This window comes from Melanerpes formicivorus, unplaced genomic scaffold (assembly GCF_026170545.1).
Source record: "Melanerpes formicivorus ecotype bairdi unplaced genomic scaffold, bMelFor1.0.p_v2 SCAF_54, whole genome shotgun sequence".
In the NCBI taxonomy this organism is placed as follows: Eukaryota; Metazoa; Chordata; class Aves; order Piciformes; family Picidae; genus Melanerpes; species Melanerpes formicivorus.
The window spans coordinates 1,003,311-1,022,665 of record NW_027142406.1 but is presented as its reverse complement, the minus strand read 5'-3'; the positions used below and the strand labels follow the sequence as shown (position 1 = coordinate 1,022,665).

Here is a 19,355-nt window from a genome sequence, read left to right as displayed (position 1 = left end):
AAAAAGAGAAGGGGGGAGGAAAGAAAAAACACAGCTACCAAGCTTCTGTAGGATGAAAATGTTTGTTCCTGGAATACAAGGGGACCTGTATGTCACTCTGGGGGTAGCAAAGGAGAATGGCATCTCCAACATGCAACACAAAGCAATTTCTCACTTCAGACAAGAAAATCTTTGTGTACATGTTTGGGTGGAACAAAAAGAGAGGAGGCAAGGAAAAAAAGTAGAATCCTAAAGAGGCAGAAAGAAAGAGTACCTTCACCAGGAGTTCACCATGACCATCCCAGTCAATCTGCAGATCTTCCCCATAGGTAAGGCGAAGGGAAGTCCTCACTGTGCGCTGGATACGGAGGGCACCTTAAAAGCAACCACAAAGTGTCAGGCAGTCAAGCCAGTGTCTCGGTCTGGAGAGGGAAAGAGACTCAGTGCTTTTGAATATTCCTGTGGTGTGAAATGAGAGGCACAAATGAGGCCGAAATATCAACAGCTAGGCCATTTGTTACATAAATGAAGTGGAAATAAGAGGAGGAGAGGGAGAAAATGGAGAGGGGGAGAGAGAGAGAGGAGGGAAGGAATTAGAGGGGGAGAGAAGGAATAGGGAGAAGGAGAAAGTAGGAAAGGGATTATATTACCACACCCCTCACCCCCCAAGACAGTTTGAGACTGTGGAGGAAAGGTGCTGCAGGAGATGTTGGGTTTGTAGACAAATGATGCTGAGGCTTTGGCTGGAGAAGAGATGTGGTCCTCTGGGCAGCCTGGGTCTGTAGAGAAAGGGTGCTGAGGCTTTGGCTGGAGAAGAGATGTCGTCCTCTGGGCAGCCTCTTCAGCTCCATGAGTTGCAGCAGGCGGAACTTAGGACACAGAGAAAAGGTTCAGTCTGCTTCTTCCAGGCTCCACGGCCTCTTCTCTCCGGAGCAGCATCATCCCAGGCTTTTCCTTCTCAGCGCCATGCTCCATCTCCTGTGTTTTCCTTCATCTCCGTTTTTCTCCTGCGCTTTTCTTATGTCAAGCCAGTAGTTGCTCAGGTCTTTTATACAGTTTTTTAGTCCTTAGCTATATGTCCAAGTATTGTCCCTCAGGAATTCAGGGGCCAGGAAATCATCCTTAGGTAAATATCCAGGTATCGTTCCCCAGGAAATCTTTCTGTGTATTCCTGTGTGTTTGGGCAGAGGTCTAGATAGAGAGGGGGAGGAGGGGGGAGGGGTGTCCTCCACCTCCTCCTTCTCCATCTCCCTGCCCACACACTCCTTACACATCAGGAAACAGGTGATGAATCCATTGTCTACCCTTTCCAGGGTATTTGATGAGTGGAGATTACCTTGTCCTGAAGGTGTGATGGCTGGGTCCTTGGGTCATTGTGGGCCAGCTGCAGTCCAGTATCATGATGTTATCTTTGCACCTTCCAAGAGTCGTTCCAGTGGCTCTGCCCAACACACATCAGCTATTGTCTGGGCAAGCAGCAAGTGATTTTATGTTTGTTGAGTCACACCAGGAGAGCCAACTTTTAGTCTCTCACAGCCAGGATTACAGAGAGCACAGAACGGCTTAGGTTGGAAGGGAACTTAGACATCATCTACTCCCACCTGCCCACCAGGGGCAGGGACATCTCTCAACTAGACTCAGCTGCTCAAGGCCTTATCCAACCTGGACTTGAACACTTCCAGGGAGGAGGCATCCACAGTCTCCCTGGGCAGCCTATTTCAGAGCCTCACCACCCTGGTACTGAAGAACTTCTTCCTAAGATCCAGTCTAACCCTGCTCTCCCTCAGTTTCAAACCATTCCCCCTTGGCCTGTCTCTGGACACCCTTATGAAAAGTCCCTCTCCAGCTTTCCTGTATTCAGGTATTGGAAGGCAGCTCTAAGGTCCCCCGAGAGTCTTCCCTTCTTCAGACTGAGCAACCCCAACTCCCTCAGCCTATCCTCACAGAAGAGAACATGTGGTGCTTCATGGCCTGCTGTATCCCACTGAACAGGCCAACAGAGTTGCTGCACAAGGCAGAGGATATTCAGGTCTGCCAAATTAAGGGATGGCAGCAATGTTCCTCTTCAGGCTTCCCAAGTTTTGTGCCTGCCCAGCAGTTCACATCTGCATCAACTTGTCCATTGGGTCTGCTTTAAAGCACTCAGGAGCCCTGGAATGAAATGCATGGGCATCCAGCAACAGCACAGGTGACATTTTTCAAGGTAACTGGAGGGATGATCTTGAAGGTTTATTCCATTCCATTCCATTCCATTCCATTCCATTCCATTCCATTCCATTCCATTCCATTCCATTCCATTCCATTTCCAGCTTTTGGATAAATAATGATCATTATTTTCAAAAGCACAGTGCTTTTCAAGATCCCACCTCACAAATCCACACCTGTTTAATTTTGGTGATCCTAGAGGAGCTGAAGCAAGATGTATTGGCTGAGTGCAGTGAAGCTGAAGTGACAGAGCTTCTAGGAAAAGGTCCTCATCAAATGGTCTGGGTTGGAAGGGACCTCCTAAGGTCACCTAGTCAACCCCCTGCTGCAAGATGTGAATTTGGGCACAAGCCAACCTCATGAGGTTCAACAAGACCAAGTGCAGGGTCCTGCATCTGGGTCGAGGCAATCCCAGGCACAAATCCAGGCTGGGCACTGACTGGCTGGAAAGCAGCCCTGAGGAGAGAGACTTGGGGGTGCTGGGGGAGGAGAAGCTCAACAGGAGCTCTCAATGTGCACTTGCAGCCTGCAAAGCCAATCAGCTCCTGGGCTGCATCAGGAGAAGTGTGGCCAGCAGGGCAAGGGAGGTGATCCTCCCCCTCTACTCTGCTCTGGGGAGACCCCACCTGGAGTACTGCCTCCAGTTCTGGAGCCCCTATTCCAAGAGGGATCTGGAGGTGCTGGAAGGTGTCCAGAGAAGGGCCAGGAGGATGAGCAGAGGGATGGAGCTCCTCTCCTATGAGGACAGACTGAAGGAGTTGGGGCTGTTCAGTCTGGAGAAGAGAAAGCTCTGAGGTAACCTCATTGTGGCCTTCCAGTATCTGAAGGGGGCTACAAGAAGGCTGGGGAGGGACTGCTCAGGATCTCAGGGAGTGATAGGACTAGGGGGAATGGAATGAAGCTGGAGGTGGGGAGATTCAGGCTAGAGGTGAGGAGGAAGTTCTTCCCCATGAGAGTGGTGAAGCCCTGGAATGGGTTGTCCAGGGAGGTGGTTGGGGCCCTGTCCCTGGAGGTGTTTAAGCCCAGGCTGGATGAGGCTCTGGCCAGCCTGCTGTAGTGTGGGGTGTCCCTGCCCATGGCAGGGGGGTTGGAACTAAATGATCCTTGTGGTCCCTTCCAACCCTGACTGATACTATGATACTATGAAAACACTTTTTGACTGAACTGGGCTAAGGTGAGTAGGATTCCTTCAATGGGTGGCCAGAGTTAGCCCTTGCAAAACCCACCTTGTAGTAAAGGGATCTGTATGTCTTGTCCATTGAGGGAAACTCCTCCTCCGTGTTTCAGTTTAATGAGGCTGTTGTCCATATCCCGGATTCGGACAGAGGCTGAGCGAGTGCACACAGCATCAGGATCGTCTGCACACTGCAGAGAAAGGAAAACTTTGCCTAGAACCTCAAGCTCTCACTTTGTTACTTAGCCCCAGGTCCACAGAAGGCATTTCAGCATCAGCTTCGGGAGGTGTTAAGTGTCTGCATGGTTTTATGGGTGTAGTTTCTGCATCCCACAAACACCAGCCTGGCAGTCTCTCTCCCATTATCCAGCTAATTATGCACCAGAGAGAAATCCAAAGCTCCTTGCCTCAGAGCCTGGAAAGCAATCCATGGACATTACACTTGACCCCCAGGAGCAGCCCATGGTGGTGGCAGACCTCCAGCCCCCACTTCCCAAGGCTGCAGCAGCCCAAGAGCCTAGGAACTGGTCGAGTGGTTTGGTCTCCTACAGACTATTGTGCTGTTTATCTTCCCAGCTGTGGGGTTAGGCAGATGAAGAACAGAGACTGGAGGCCCCTGGGTCTCCTCCCTGGTTTCGAAAGGGAAGTTTCAGTGGAAACTTGTTCTGCAAGTTCCCAAGCCCAGGTGACCTCAGAGCTGCATTATCAGAGCTTTCTAAGGTAGGATAGAGGGAGGTGGTGTGCACCGTCACGCCCCACTTCTCCAGAAAGCCTCCCTGTTGTTGAGGGCCCAGAAGGCAGCCCAATACTCCTCCTCACCAGCCTCCTGACTGTCACACCTCCAACTGCCTTCAGTTTCTCTGTCCCTGCCACCTTTCTTCCCCTCTGCTTGATTCAGTGCCCTTTTCATTCCCCAGCTTAGCTCACCTATTGCCATGCACAACCGGTCGATTAATTTCACGACCGGGTTAATCTCCCTCTCACACCCCCTCCAGGGTCTCCTTCCTTCCCTTTGCTGGCCTGGTTCCCTTTCCTGCCTCTCTCCAGCTGTCTCCATTCAGTGACCTTCAGCTGCCTGTGATAGTTTAAGTCTATGCCTTTAAAATTTTTCATGGATCTTGATCAGAAAGTAATAAAATGTAAATAAACCACTCTTGGGTGTAAAAAGGAAAACAAAGATTATTCTAACCAGTCCCATTGGAGAGATATCTACCATAAGATCTTGTTCCCAAAACAGTTTCTCTTCTCTTCTTGCTTCTTGGCTCTGGCAGAGATACTAACTTGCTTCTGCTTGACCTTGCCTGCATTGTTTTGGCTAAGTCTAACTTCTCCGCTCCTTTCTCTTGTCTCTTTTCTTTGTACAGAGGGGGGAGGGGGGGGGCAGGGAAGGAGAAGCTAGCAGCTTCTCCTGATCTCTGACCAGGGGGCTTCCTGTGCTGTTTATTAATTGTAAATGCCTGTAAATATTGTAAATCCTGTGTATGTTTGTACATATCCATTGCTTTTCATTGTAGATTGCAGTTTTCCCTGTAAAGACAGCTTTCATTTGCTTCCAGCTGAGCTGGTCTGGCAAATTTAATGTTGGGGGTGGGAGAAATTTCAACCCACTACACTGCCTCTCTCAACCATCAAGAGAGACAGCAAAGAAGGATCAGGACCTGCTGACTGGCTACTCAACAAAAGAAATCAGGAGCCAATGTGACTCTGTGGAAAGCAACCCAAAGCACCACTCTGCCAGTGTGCCCTGCACTGTATCTGAGGAAATATCTTTTCTCCAGGCAGTAGTGAGGCACCGGCCTTCAGGGTGTTTTGTCAAGGGCTCAACCCTTGGCTTCATTTGTTTCTTTCAGCTGGCAAAGGGTCAGGGAGGGCTTGTTCGACAGATCTCCTGACAGACCTCCGTCTCCAGGTAGGCTCCAGGGAATGGCAGCAAGGAGAAGCAAAACACTTAATGAAGGAGAAAGGCTGCATCTGTTATTTAAACTAATTGTTTCCATAGGAAAATTACTTTTGTTGGGCTGTGCATCTGCAATTCAGATCTAACTCTCACAGCCCCCTCTGGAGAGAGAGCATGCCCAGAGGCACCAGCCAAGGCTGCTGTTACCTGCACCGTCTCGATGATCACAGAGAAGGAATTGTCCACGCAGTCCTTGGCAAATAAGTACTGACAAACGCCACTGAAGGTGAAATATTTGTTGTCAAAGCTTTTGAAATGGGACTGGCCAGTGACAGAGCACTCTCCTGGAAAATGCAGAAAACCATTATTCACCCTGGTGCCAGCTGCAGGCAAAATCCTGCCCATCCCCCCATCTCCCGAGCCACTGAGGGGGAAGAGCAAGCCAGTGGAGCAGGTTGCACAGGGACAAAGCTCCTTGCAGACCAGAAAAGAACAGTGAGATGCTGATCTCACAGTTGATTCCTGTAAGTTATTACCAAGAGTAACAGAGGCACAGACCCAAGCTGATAAATCTCTTATAAATTGTGCTCAGGAGTTGGAATTGAGGCCTACAGAAAAGGTGTTTCAAAGTGAGGGTGACAAACATCACCAGACAGCTCAGGTCCTTACACTGAAGTGGATTGGATCCTTCTGTAGTGTAAACCTCAGTAGTCCCTGAAATTCAGCACAGTCACAGAGTCACAGAGTGTTAGGGGTTGGAAGGGACCTCCAGTCCAACCTCCCTGTCAGAGCAGGATCACCTATACCAGGTCACACAGGAACACATCCAGGCAGGTTTGGAATGTCTCCAGAGAAGACTCCACCAGCTCCCTGGGCAGCCTGTTTCAACCCCTCACCATTCTCTCAGGAAAGAAGTTTTTCCTCATGTCCAACCTAAACCTCCCCTGGCACCACTCAAACTCATTTCCTCTCATCCTGTTGCTGGTTACTTGGCAGAAGAGACCAACACCAGCCTCACTCTAACCTCTTTTCAGGTCTGTAGAGAGCAATAAGATCTCTCCTCAGCCTTCTCCAGACTGAACGACCCCAGCTCCCTCAGCCTCTCCTCAGATGACTCCCTCAAAACCCCTCCCCAGCCTCATGGCTCATCTCTGGACAGCCTCCAGCCCCTCAATGTCTTTCTTATCCTGTGGCACCCAGAACAAAACCCAGAAGTCAATCTGTGGCCTCATCAGGGATGAGTACAGGGGCACCATCACTTCCCTACTCCTGCAGGACACACCAGGTTTGGTACAGGCCAAGATGCTCTTGCCCTTCTCAGCCAATTTGGCACTCTGCTAGCTCATGTCCACCAGCCCCCCTAGATCCTTATCCACAAGGATTCTTTCCAGCCACTCTGTCCCAAGCCTGTAGCATTGCTTAGAGTCGTTATGACCAAAGTGCAGGACCCATGGTCTTGTTAAACCTCATTCCATTAACATGAGTCCATTGATTTAACCTGCAGAGCTTTCTCACCCTTAAGCAGATCAACACTCCTGCTCAATTTAGAATAGAATAGAATAGAATAGAATAGAATAGAATAGAATAGAATAGAATAGAATAGAATAGAATAGAATAGACCAGACCAGGTTGGAAAAGACTTTTGATATCGTCAAGTCCAACCTATCACCCAACACCATCTAAACAACTAAATCATGGCACCAAGCACCCCATCCAGTCTCTTCCTAAACATCTCCAGTGATGGTGACTCCACCACCTCCCTGGGCAGCACATTCCAGTGGCCAATCTCTCTTTCTGGGAAGAATTTCTTCCTAACATCCAGCCTAAACCTCTCCTGAGACAGAACCTGAGACTGTGTCCTCTAGTTCTGGTGCTGATTGCCTGGGAGAAGAGACCAACCCCCTCCTGGCTACAACCTCCCTTCAGGTAGCTGTAGAGAGCAAGAAGGTCTCCCCTGAGCCTCCTCTTCTCCAGGCTAAGCAACCCCAGCTCCCTCAGCCTCTCCTCACAGGGCTGTGCTCCAAACCCCTCCCCAGCTTTGTTGCCCTTCTCTGGACACATTCCAGCAAGTCAACATCTTTCCTAAACTGAGGGACCAGATGCAAACTTGTTGAGGATGCCCTCAAACCCCACACCCAAAGAAGAGTATCGTGTGCAGAGATGGTCTCATGGCAAGCAAGGTAGGCAGGGACCTCCCTGTCCAGAGCAAAATTCAGGTGCTAAGCCTACATTGGCAATCCACTGACAAAGGATGGAGAAAGGTTAAGTGTTTCAAGCTGGCAGGTGAGCCCTGGGTGTTGTTCTCTCTTTACTGCCTTTGTCTAAGATGTAAGATCTGATGAACATCAAGTGGAAGTTTCCCTCTTCAACATATTACTCAGCATTAACTGCCTTAATCCAACCTTTGCTAAAGCACAACCTTAGAGATTCTTGCACAGCACTGCTTTGCCCTAAGACAATTCCAGCACCTGCTGGATCTCTGTCTTCCCCTGTAGGGCAAGGTTGTTTGGTATTTACTACCTCACCCTGGAAACTCTACTTTCTGTTCAGTGAAACTTGGACAAGGGTAAAACAAGGATTATTCTAGTCAGCTTCAGAAACAGTTAACTGTCTGTTAGATGGGGGGAAGAGAATTACAGTTTGATTTCTAGAGCATTCTCTGCAGCTAGGAACCAAGAGGACAGGATGGCAGCATGCAGAGCTAGGCACTGCTACCCAAGACCCTTTGGCATTGCTCCTGGAAGGAAAATTTCTTTCCTGTGGCAAAGACTCTTCTTATGGGTCCCTCTATCCACTCCATTTGGTGTAATGCATCTCATGAGACTTCCTGAAACCTCCTTCCTTCATAATTAATGTAATTATGGTATCAGCTTGAGAGCTTCTTGCTAGTCCTAGCCAGCTATTGCTCATTGGGTGACGCAGCACTGCCTTCTGAAGCAAGGCATTCAGCTAGACACCCAACCCAGCTTTGTCACCAAATTCACAGCTAGGCAAACTGTTCCTGCAAAACAGTACTTCAAATTATCCCATGAACAAAAGCCTGCTGGTTCAGGCAACCAAATAGGGAAGAGTACCTGGTCCAAGAAACCCAGCAGTGTTCATCTCCCTGAAAGCCAGTCCTCTCAACGTACAGACCTTTATATCCTGGTGAAGTAAGTGATGAAAAGAGGAACCATTCTTCTTACCACACCTAAACCATGTAGCATAATGCCTGTCTTGTCTCACAACAAGAATTTGGAAGTATGATCACATCTGGATTATAGAATCATTGAATGGTCTGGGTTGGAAGGGATCTCCAAAGGTCATCTAGTACAAAACCCTCTGCAGTCATTAAGGGCATTCCCCACTAGAGCAGGTTGCCCAGAGCCCTGTAGAGCCACCTGTTGCAGTGTTCCACCAGCCTCATGCCAAAGAACTTGTTCCTCTCATCCAGTCTAAAGCTGCTCTTCTCTCATTTCAAACCATTGCCCCTCCCCCTGTCACTGCAGGCCTTTGCAAACAGTCCCTCTGCAGCCTTCTTGGAGCCTCTTCAGGTTCCACCACCCTCCTGGTAAAGAACCTGTTCCTAGCATCCAATCTGAATCTTCTCTAGTTTGAAGCCATTGCCCCTTGTCCTATCACTGCAGGCCTTTGTGAAGAGTCTGTCTCCATCCTTCATGTGGGATTGCACTGGAGCAAGCAAGAACAAAGTCAGATTCACTTTTTGTGTGGGGAAAAAAAGAAAGGGTAAGTAAGATGTGAGTAGGAGGAAAGAAGGTAGGACTGACTTGTCAAAACCTGAAAAGAATAGAGCCAACATACCTGGGCATTCCCCATTGCTACAGATCCAGGTGCCACGTCTACAGATGCTGGGAAACAGAGCATGACAAGTTAGGCAAGAATACAGGAGTTCAAATCCTCTGTTGCAACTTTTTTCCTCAATGATTGAAACACAGGCTGCTGTTTCAGGCAAATCAAACCAATCCCTAACATCCTTTTCATCTCCCATAACCTCATTTCTTAAGTTGTCCATCCCGTATTAACACCATTCAACAGCAAGGGCTGGTAATGTGAGCTGGAATGGCTGCAAAACCCAAGAGCTTCCCTTTTCCCCCATCAAACTCTGTGTTAAACAGAGTTTAACCACTGCTGTGGAAGGAATTGCAGATGCAGTTCTCAAGGTGTGTCTATTAATTCAATATTTTTATAGGAAAACAAAGTTTCAATCATCAAAGGATCATAGAATCATTTCAGCTGGAAGAGATCACAGAATCACACAATCACCAAGGTTGGAAGAGACCTCAAAGATCACCAAGTCCAACCTGTCAGCACAGACCTCATGACTACTAAATCATGGCACCATGTGCCACATCCAATCCCCTCTTGAGCACCTCCAGGGATGGTGACTTCACCACTTCCCTGGGCAGCACATCCCAATGGCCAACAGCTCTCTCTGTGAAGAACTTTCTCCTCACCTCCAGCCTAAACCTCCCCTGGCACAGCTTGAGACTGTGTCCTCTTGTTCTGGTGCTGGTTTCTTGAGAGAAGAGACCAACCCCCTCCTGGCTACAGCCTCCCTTCAGATAGTTGGAAACAGCAAGAAGGTCTCCCCTGAGCCTCCTCTTCTCCAGGCTAAATCTTTTAGATCTTTTAGACCTTTGATCAAATGTTTGAAGGGACCTTTACAGAATCACAGAATTAACAGGGTTGGAAGGCACCTTAAGGATCAGCCAGTTCCAACCTCCCTGCCATGACCAGGGACATTTTCTACTAGATCAGGTTGCTCAGAGCCACATCCAGCCTGGCCTTAAAAACCTCCAGGGATGAGGCTTCCACCTGGAGAACCTGTTCCAGTATCTCACCACCCTCATGGGGAAGAACTTCTTCCTGCCTTCCAATCTAAATCTCCTCTCCTCTATCTTGGAGCATGTATTACAACACCTATCTCAAAGAAGGGAACTTCTAAGGCAGATCAGTTGACTGAGGACATTGCCCATTTGAGTTTAGAAATCTCCAGGATGAGGTCCCACAGCCTCTCTGAGCAACTGTCAGTGCTGCATAGTCTCAAGGGAAGAATTTTTTCTTGTGTCTAGACAGGATTTCCCCTGCTGCTACTTCTGTTTGTTGCTTTATGCTCTTTCACTGGTTGCCTCTGAGAAGAGTTTGGCCCTTTATTTTTCATACAATCATAGAATCAGTCAGGGTTGGAAGGGACCACAAGGATCATCCAGTTCCAACCCCCCTGCCGTGGGCAGGGACACCCCACACTAGATCAGGCTGGCCAGAGCCTCATCCAGCCTGGCCTTAAACACCTCCAGGGACAGGGCCTCAAACACCTCCCTGGACAACCCATTCCAGGGCTTCACCACTCTCATGGGGAAGAACTTCCTCCTCACCTCCAGCCTGAATCTCCCCACCTCCAGCTTCATTCCATTCCCCCTAGTCCTATCACTACCTGAGATCCTGAGCAGTCCCTCCCCAGCCTTCTTGTAGCCCCCTTCAGATACTGGAAGGCCACAATGAGGTTACCTCAGAGCTTTCTCTTCTCCAGACTGAACAGCCCCAACTCCTTCAGTCTGTCCTCATAGGAGAGGTGCTCCAGCCCTCTGCTCATCCTCCTGGCCCTTCTCTGGACACCTTCCAGCACCTCCAGATCCTCTTGTAACAGGGGCTCCAGAACTGGAGGCAGTACTCCAGGTGGGGTCTCACCAGAGCTGAGCAGAGGGGGAGAATCACCTCCCTTGCCCTGCTGGCCACACTTCTCCTGCTGCAGCCCAGGATCTGGTTGGCTTTCTGGGCTGCAAGTGCACACTGAGAGCTCCTGTTGAGCTTCTCCTCCCCCAGCACCCCCAAGTCTCTCTCCTCAGGGCTGCTTTCCAGCCAGTCAGTGCCCAGCCTGGATTTGTGCCTGGGATTGCCTCGACCCAGATGCAGGACCCTGCACTTGGTCTTGTTGAACCTCATAACCCCCCCTTCAGGCAGTGGAAGTTCCTCCACTATGGTTTAAACAAATCTATTTTCCCTTTGCTGCTTCTTGCACCACAAACTCCCCTGCTGTGATCATCTCCAGTGTCCTCCACAAGTCTCTCTCTCCTGTCCTTAATCTTCTCTTACAGTGGGAGCCCAGCACTGGCCACACTACTCCAAGTCACAGCCTCAAGTTCAACATAGAAGAGTGTTCCTTTAATTATCCCAGCCCTTGAAAAGCTTCTGTGAGGGCTCAGTTTATTGAGGATGGTAAATGAAGAGCTTATGAAATGATGTTCTCCACGGCAATATCAAATCTGATTAACGGGAAGCATTTTCTAACAATAGAGTCTTATCAGGCAGCACTGATCTCCTAAGAGCACTAAGGCTGAGCAGTGTGGTCAAGCTCAAAGCTATAAGACAGCTCCAGAGGAAAAATAACCAAACCAAAATGCTAATGCCAAAGTTCTAGTTCTTATTCCATGACACATGTTCATGAAAAACTTCTCATTAAGAGTGATGGTGCATGAACCTTTTTCTTCTGCATATGGTGGTCTTCACTGAGTCCTTCTTATGTACTCTCATTGGAAACATCTGAGCATTTACACAAAAATTGGTGATTCTATGAATCACTAATGGACTCAAAGCTCTCCACAGGGCTCTTCCAACCCCTAACATGCTGTGATCCTGTGGTTCCCCTTCCTTTCTTTAGGCAGCTAGCACTTGGGTCACAACAACCCCAAGCAACGCTACAGGCTCGGGGCAGTGTGGCTGGAAAGCTGTCTGGCAGAAAGGAACCTGAGGGTGCTAATGGACAAGCAGCTGAACAGGAGCCAGCAGTGTGCCCAGGTGGCCAAGAAAGCCAATGGCATCCTGGCTGGGATTAGGAATGCTGTGTCCAGCAGAAGCAGGGAGGTGATTGTCCCCTTGTACTCAGCTCTGGTGAGCCCACGCCTTGAGTATTGTGTCCAGTTTGGGGCACCTCCATACATGAGAGATGTGGAGGTGCTGGAGCCAGTGCAGAGGAGGGCAAGGAAGCTGGGGAAGGGCCTGGAGAAGAAATCTGATGAAGAGCAACTGAAGGAGCTGGGGATGGTTAGTTTGGCAAAGAGGAGGCTGAGGGGAGACCTCATTTCTGTCTACAACTACCTGAAAGGACATTGTGGAGAGGCTGCTGCTGGTCTCTTCTCCCAGGTAATTAGTGGTAGAACAACAGGGAATGGCCTCAAGCTGCCACTGGGTTTAGACTGGATATTAAGAAAATAATCTTCACAGCAAGGCATTGGAATGTGCTGCCCAGGGAGGTGGTGGAGTCCCCAAGCCTGGCTGTGTTTCAAGGTGGTTTGGATGTGGTGCTTGGGGCTATGGTTTAGGGGTGACCCTTGTAGAGTAGGGTTCTCAGCTGTATTTGGTGCTCCTGAGGGTCTTTTCCAACCTGAATGTTTCTGTGATTCTGTGATTCTCCTTCAGGCTGGCCCTCATGAGTGAAAGAAAAACTGAGCCATGCAGCTGGGAAGCTTCATTAGCATTGCATGAAGTTCCAAGGTAACTCCACTTGGAAAGAAACGGGGTGTAGAGGTTAAGTAAACGTAGGAAATCAAAACAAAGACACCACTGCTGACACTAACCAGACATGGGAACCTGCTGGTCAGTCTTATCCACAGGAAACAGGTAGCTCTGCACTGTTTGAAGGAGTATGACCCTCACATTGTTCTAGCAAATATCCCTTTAAAAGCAGAGCTGATTTTGTCTCTGTGAGCAGCTCGCTTCTCGGAAGAGACTGACATTTCAAGTAAGAGAGCAGCTCCCTTGCCAGTGAAAGACATTCTAAAAGTAGAGGGAGGTTTCTAGAAAGAATAAAATCCTCTAAACCAAGTGGACAGTACTTATTGTCCAGTTCTGGGCCCTTCAGTTTAGGAAAGATGTTGAGTTGCTGGAGCGTGTCCAGAGAAGGGAAACAAAGCTGGGGAGGGGTTTGGAGCACAGCCCTGTGAGGAGAGGCTGAGGGAGCTGGGGTTGCTTAGCCTGGAGAAGAGGAGGCTCAGGGGAGACCTTCTTGCTCTCTACAGCTACCTGAAGGGAGGTTGTATACAGGTGGGGGTTGGTCTCTTCTCCCAGGCAACCAGTACCAGAACAAGAGGACATAGTCTCAAGCTGTGCCAGGGGAGGTTTAGACTGGATGTTAGGAAGGAGTTCTTCATAGAGAGAGTGATTGCCCTTTGGAATGGACTGCCCAGGGAGGTGGTGGAGTCACCATCATTGGGGGTGTTTAGGAGGAGACTTGATAGGGTACTTGGCTGCATGGTTTAGTCGATTAGATGGTGTTGGATGATAGGTTGGACACGATGATCTTGAAGGTCTCTTCCAACCTGGTCTATTCTAGTCTAGTCTAGTCTAGTCTAGTCTATTCATCTAGAGCAACATAACCACACCAGAGCAGCACAGAGCTTACCATGAGTTGCAGTCCTGAGAGATGGTGAAGCCAGGAGGATAATGTCTTCCAGAGTGGATGCAGGAGCAGTCAGAGCTTTCAATGCAGTGTTCCCCATCAAGAAGCTTCCCCTCTGGATAAATCAGGTAGTAGCAGATACAGATGCCACACCACACACACAGGAACACAAACATAAAGACAATAAGATTTGCTAGTTCTGGCAAGACTTCACATGTGTTATTATCCACAGTTAGTAACAGACAGCAGGGGGGAAAAAAGGCTAAAAAGCCTCACGGGGTGGTGTCTACTTTCCTTCTGGTGCTACCTCTCCCTCAGATGTGCTGAACAGAGCACTCTCAGAAGAGCTCTCAGAAGGTGTTCTCAGAAGAGCTATTTGCTTAGCAAGTGCAAAAAACACATATTGGACCATACAAGTCAGTCAGGGTTGATTAGAGTTGGTCTAGAAAGCTGACTGTTGGAAAAATACAAGCAGCTCCATGACTGCAGTCAGGGATGCCCAGACAGGTTTTGTAGTTGTTGTAAGAGGACAGGAGACAAAGCAGGCTGCTGAGGTTTCCATATTACATAGCTTCAGCTATCTACTCTGTATGTAATTTCTCTTAGAAGGGTAAATGGAGGTATAGAGGAGTTACAAGACTCGTTGGAGATTGAACTAGAGGCTAGCAATAGAAGAAAGAACAAGTTCCTTTTTCTGAGATCCTCATGTTGAGAGGTAATTGGTATTCCTTTGTTTTTAAAAGAGCTGCTGTGGGAAAACATTTTGTTTGCTGAAAACTCCTTTCCCTCCTCTTTGAGGGACTCCTTCCAGTTGCCTGCAGAGATTTTGTCCCTTTGTCCTGACATCAGCAGTCACCACCGACAAGGTAAGGCCTCTTTCTCCCATTCTTCCTGGGAAGATCTTTGCTGTGAGAAAATCCTTTCAGTGAGAGGTATTCAAAACAAGATCTGCGAATTTAAGAGTGATGTAAGCTCTCTAGAGAGCAAAAGACAACAGAATATCCACCTTTTTTCCTGGCAGTTGTAACTCCACTTACAGCAATTAAAGTAACTGTGGTGGTGCTGCATTTAAGGAAAAAACATCTGAGGCATTGCCAAACAGATCCTTTCACTCTTAGAGCACTGGAGGGAACCAAAGTGAAGGTCTAATCCTCATCCTAACCCCAAAATCCTTCTGTCAGATCCTCCTGGTTCTCCATGACACTGAAAGGAAGAAATGAAGAAAGGAAGGAAGAAAGGAAGGAAGAAAGGAAGAAAGGAAGGAAGAAAGGAAGAGAGAGAAGAAAAGAAGAAAGGAATAAAGGAAGAAAGGAAGAAAGAAAGGAAGGAAGAGAAGAAAGGAAGAAAGAAAGAAAAGAAAGGAAGAAAAGGAAGGTAGGAAGAAAGAAAAGAAAACCCCCAACAAGGTAGAAATGGGGGCCTAGGAGCTTTAAATCTGGAATAAAAACTCTCTTCCTGCAGTTATCTCAAACACAACAGACAGAGAAGGAAGACTGTGGTGATTGGACTCCCCTGCCCATGAAGCTAATCCAATCTCCTGTACAAATGATTCAATAGGTGAACTCCTTCATCTAAATCATGAGGAGCTATGGAATTACAGTGTGAGCTCTGCACACACTGGTTCTCTGCAAGGAACTCCTTCTGTTCTTTCTTTCTCTCTCTGGATGCTTCTAACCAAAAGCAATTCAGTGGGGATCTAAAAGTGTCAGTGGTGAGCAGCCCCTCACCCAGAATGGCAATCCTGGAGTATTAGATGGTGCTGATTTTCACAGTAGCATTTACTTTTTAGTTGGCTCTGAAAAATGGCCCTTTCATGAAGTGAGCACCCAGGCATTATAGAAGCTGGTTTATTTCAGGCCACGGTCCCAGAAAAAAAAGAGAAGAGTGTCTGACTTGAAGGCAGTTTAAGAGAAGACACAGGTTTCCTTCTTCTAATCAAATAGGTAGCAGCACTGCCAAGTGTTTCTCTGTAAATAACCCAATAAATAAATTACCAGGGCAGCTGCAGCCATCAACACATTGTCCATGACACACTTCATTGATATTCAGGCTCTGGCAGGTTCTGGCACAAGGGGACACGCATTCCTTATATTCCATGCCAGCTGGACAACTTGGCCCTGAAATTATTAAAAGAAATTAGAAATGTAAAATCCTTGAGAATGCTTCAATAAATCCCTTAATTATCAAAGACTGAACCATGGAGACACCAATAAAAAGAAAACAAATGTCACAGCCTCTTTTAACCAATGACTTCTTTTGCAGAAGCAGAACGTTTACCAAACACTCAATTTGCTGCAGTATCATCTGTCAGGTTGCACAGTAACTACATAGAATCATGAAATCAATAAGCTTGGAACAGACCTCAGAGATCATCAAGTCAAACCTATCACCCAACAACTCATGACTAACTAAACCATGGCTTCAAGTGCCACATCCAATCCCCTTTTGAGCACCTCCAGAGGTGGTGACTCGAGCACCTCCAGAGGTGGTGACTCCACCACCTCCCTGGGCAGCACATCCCAATGGCCAATCTCTCTTTCTGGGATGAACTTCCCCTGGCACAGCTTGAGACTGTGTCCTCTTGTTCTGGTGCTGGTTGCCTGGGAGAAGAGACCAACCCCCACCTGCCTACAACCTCACTTCAGGTAGTTGTAGAGAGCAAGAAGGTCTCCCCTGAGCCTCCTCTTCTCCAGGCTAAGCAACCCCAGCTCCCTCAGCCTCTCCTCACAGGGCTGTGCTCCAGACCCCTCCCCAGCTTTGTTGCTCTTCTCTGGACACCTTCCAGCATCTCAACATCTTTCCTAAACTGGGGCCCCAGAACTGGACACAGCTGAGTCCAGAGCAGAATGACCTCCCTGCTCCTGCTGGCCACACTGTTCCTGATCCAGGCCTGGATGCCATTGGCCTTCTTGGTCAATGAGATTAAAGCCATTTTAATGCTTTAGTTGATTAGATGGTGTTGGATGACAGGTTGCATGTGATGATCTTGAAGGTCTCTTCCAACCTGGTCTGGTCTGGTCTGGTCTGGTCTGGTTTGGTCTGGTCTATTCTATTCTATTCTATTCTATTCTATTCTATTCTATTCTATTCTACTCCATTCCATTCCATTCCATTCCATTCCATTCCATTCCATTCCATTCCATTCCGTTCCGTTCCATTCTTTGCTAATAAACTGAATCACAGAATCACAGAAACATTCAGGTTGGAAGAGACCCTCAGGATCACCAAGCCCAACCAATAAACCTACTCTAAAAGGTTCACCCCTAAACCATATACCCAAGCACCACATCCAAAGGTCTAAATTACTAAGGCCAGGGACACAGAATCACAGAATTGTCAGGGTTGGTAAGGACCACAAGGATCAGCCAGTTCCAACCTCCCTGCCATGGGCAGGGACACACCTTCAAGTGGCTCAGTTGGTAGTGCATCAGACCCTTAATAGGAAGGTTGTGAGTTCAAAGCCTGCAGTGGGCAGTAGTGCCCTCCCTACTCTAGTCAAGAGGTCTGGGGTGACAGGTTGGACTCAATGATCTTTGAGGTCCTTTCCAACCTTAGGAATACTGAATACAGAAAACCTCACACGACAGCAGATTGCTCACAGCCACATCCAGCCTGGCTGTAAAAACCTCCAGGGGTGAGGCTTCCACCACCTCCCTGGGCAACCTGTGCCAGTCTCTCACCACCCTCATGGGGAAGAACTTCTTCCTAACATCCAATCTCAATCTACCCATTTTTTCCCCCCATCCCCCCCAGGCCTATCACTCCCTTACACCCTCAAAAGTCCCTCTCCAGCTTTTTGTAACCCCCTTCAGATACTGGGAGGCCACAGTAAGGTCTCCTCGAAGCCTTCTCACATCAAGAACAATCAAACACACAACTATCAAAGTAGTTTGCACAGACAAGCATGTTCAGTACAGCTAAACTATGCAGCTACTCCAATCATTTGTGAAATTACCCTGGTTTGTGTGTCCAGAGGCAACTGGGAGACAGTTAAAATCCTGAAATCCCATCTCTATTCCAGAAAACTGCCAGCCCAGGAAAGCAGCCATCCTGTGGTATCTTCACCCCGTCATTATCTGAGCTGGGCCATTAGGCAAGCACACATTGACAGCCTTTCCTTCATTCTCATGCATGGACATACCCCACAAGCCTGTGTGGGTGTGGAGTGGGAAGGAAAGATTAGAGCCTGCCCTTTCCCAGTAAAACCTCTACTGAAGGAGGTGGGAGGATAACAGAGGAGCAATTTTGTTCTCTGAGGCTCCAGAGCTTGAGGACTAGCTTGCACTAGTACAATGTGGCCAGCACTAGGAGCCTTCCAATGCAGCAGAGCATTTAGAATAGAATAGAATTAACCAGGTTGGAAGAGACCTTCAAGATCACCGCATCCAACCTATCACCCAACACCATCTAATCAACTAAACCATGCAGCCAAGCACCCTATCAAGTCTCCTCCTAAACACCCCCAATGATGGTGACTCCACCACCTCCCTGGGCAGTCCATTCCAAAGGGCAATCACTCTCTATGAAGAACTTCTTCCTAACATCCAGTCTAAACCTCCCCTGGCACAGCTTGAGACTCTGTCCTCTTGTTCTGGTGCTGGGTGCCTGGGAGAGGAGACCAACCTCCACCTGGCTACAACCTCCCTTCAGGCAGTTGTAGACGGCAATTTCATGCCACTCATGCAACTATCATTATCTCCTGGGAAAATATCATAAACAAGATTAATCAGAGAATTATAGAATGGTTTAGGATGGAAGCAACCTCCAAAAGTCATCCAGTCCAACCCCTCTGCTGTTAGCAGGAATGTCCTCCACTAGATCAGGTTTCCCAGAGCCCTGTCCAGCCTCACCTTGAATATCTCCAGGGATGGGTCCTCAAACACCTCCCTGGGTAAACTGTTCCTGTCTTCCATCACCCTCTTGCTGATGAACTTGTTCCTAACATCCAATCTAAATCTCCTCTTCTCTAGTTTGAAGCCATTGCCCTTTATCCTGTCATTGCAGGCCTTTGCAAATAGTCCCCATCTTTCTCATAGGGCCCCTTCAGGTATTGGAAGGCTGCTATTAGGTCTGCCTGGAGCCTGGAGCCTTCTCTTCTCCAGGCTGTACAGCCCCAGCTCCCTCAGCCTGCTGAGCTGCTCCAGCCCCCTGATCATTTTTATGCCCCTCCCCTGGACCTGCTCCATCAGGTCCATGCCCTTCCTGTGTTGAGGGCTTCAGAGCTGGAGCTCCTGATGTCACAGCAAGCCACTTCTCTTTTCCCTGACTCAGAAAAAACTTGTGAAGTTAAGGGTTAGATGTGAGCCCTGAAATTCTCAGGAGCAGTTCACCTCATTCATAGTTTTCATAGTTTCATAGTTTCATTCAGGGTTGGAAGGGACCACAAGGATCATCTAGTTCCAACCCCCCTGCCATGGGCAGGGACACCCCACACTAGATCAGGCTGGACAGAGCCTCATCCAGCCTGCTCTTAAACACCCCTAGGGACAGGGCCTCGACCACCTCCCTGGACAACACATTCCAGGGCTTCACCACTCTCATGGGGAAGAACTTCCCCCTCACATCCAGCCTGAATCTCCCCACCTCCAGCTTCATTTCATTCCCCCTAGTCCTATCACTCCCTGATATCCTGAGCAGTCCCTCCCCAGCCTTCCTGTAGGCCCCCTTCAGATACTGGAAGGCCACAATGAGGTCACCTCGGAGCC

General features: G+C 48.5%; 1 protein-coding gene across 1 annotated transcript in view; it reads right to left on the bottom strand.

The window, feature by feature from the left end:
* The window catches only part of VWF (von Willebrand factor), a 162,380-nt gene that overhangs the window by 116,643 nt on the left and 26,382 nt on the right, over window positions 1-19,355 (bottom strand). Inside the window, 6 exon segments of the mRNA XM_068160869.1 lie at window positions 254-354; window positions 3,411-3,549; window positions 5,463-5,599; window positions 9,057-9,103; window positions 13,654-13,765; window positions 15,645-15,767. Of these exon segments, the coding sequence (XP_068016970.1) occupies window positions 254-354; window positions 3,411-3,549; window positions 5,463-5,599; window positions 9,057-9,103; window positions 13,654-13,765; window positions 15,645-15,767 (659 nt within the window).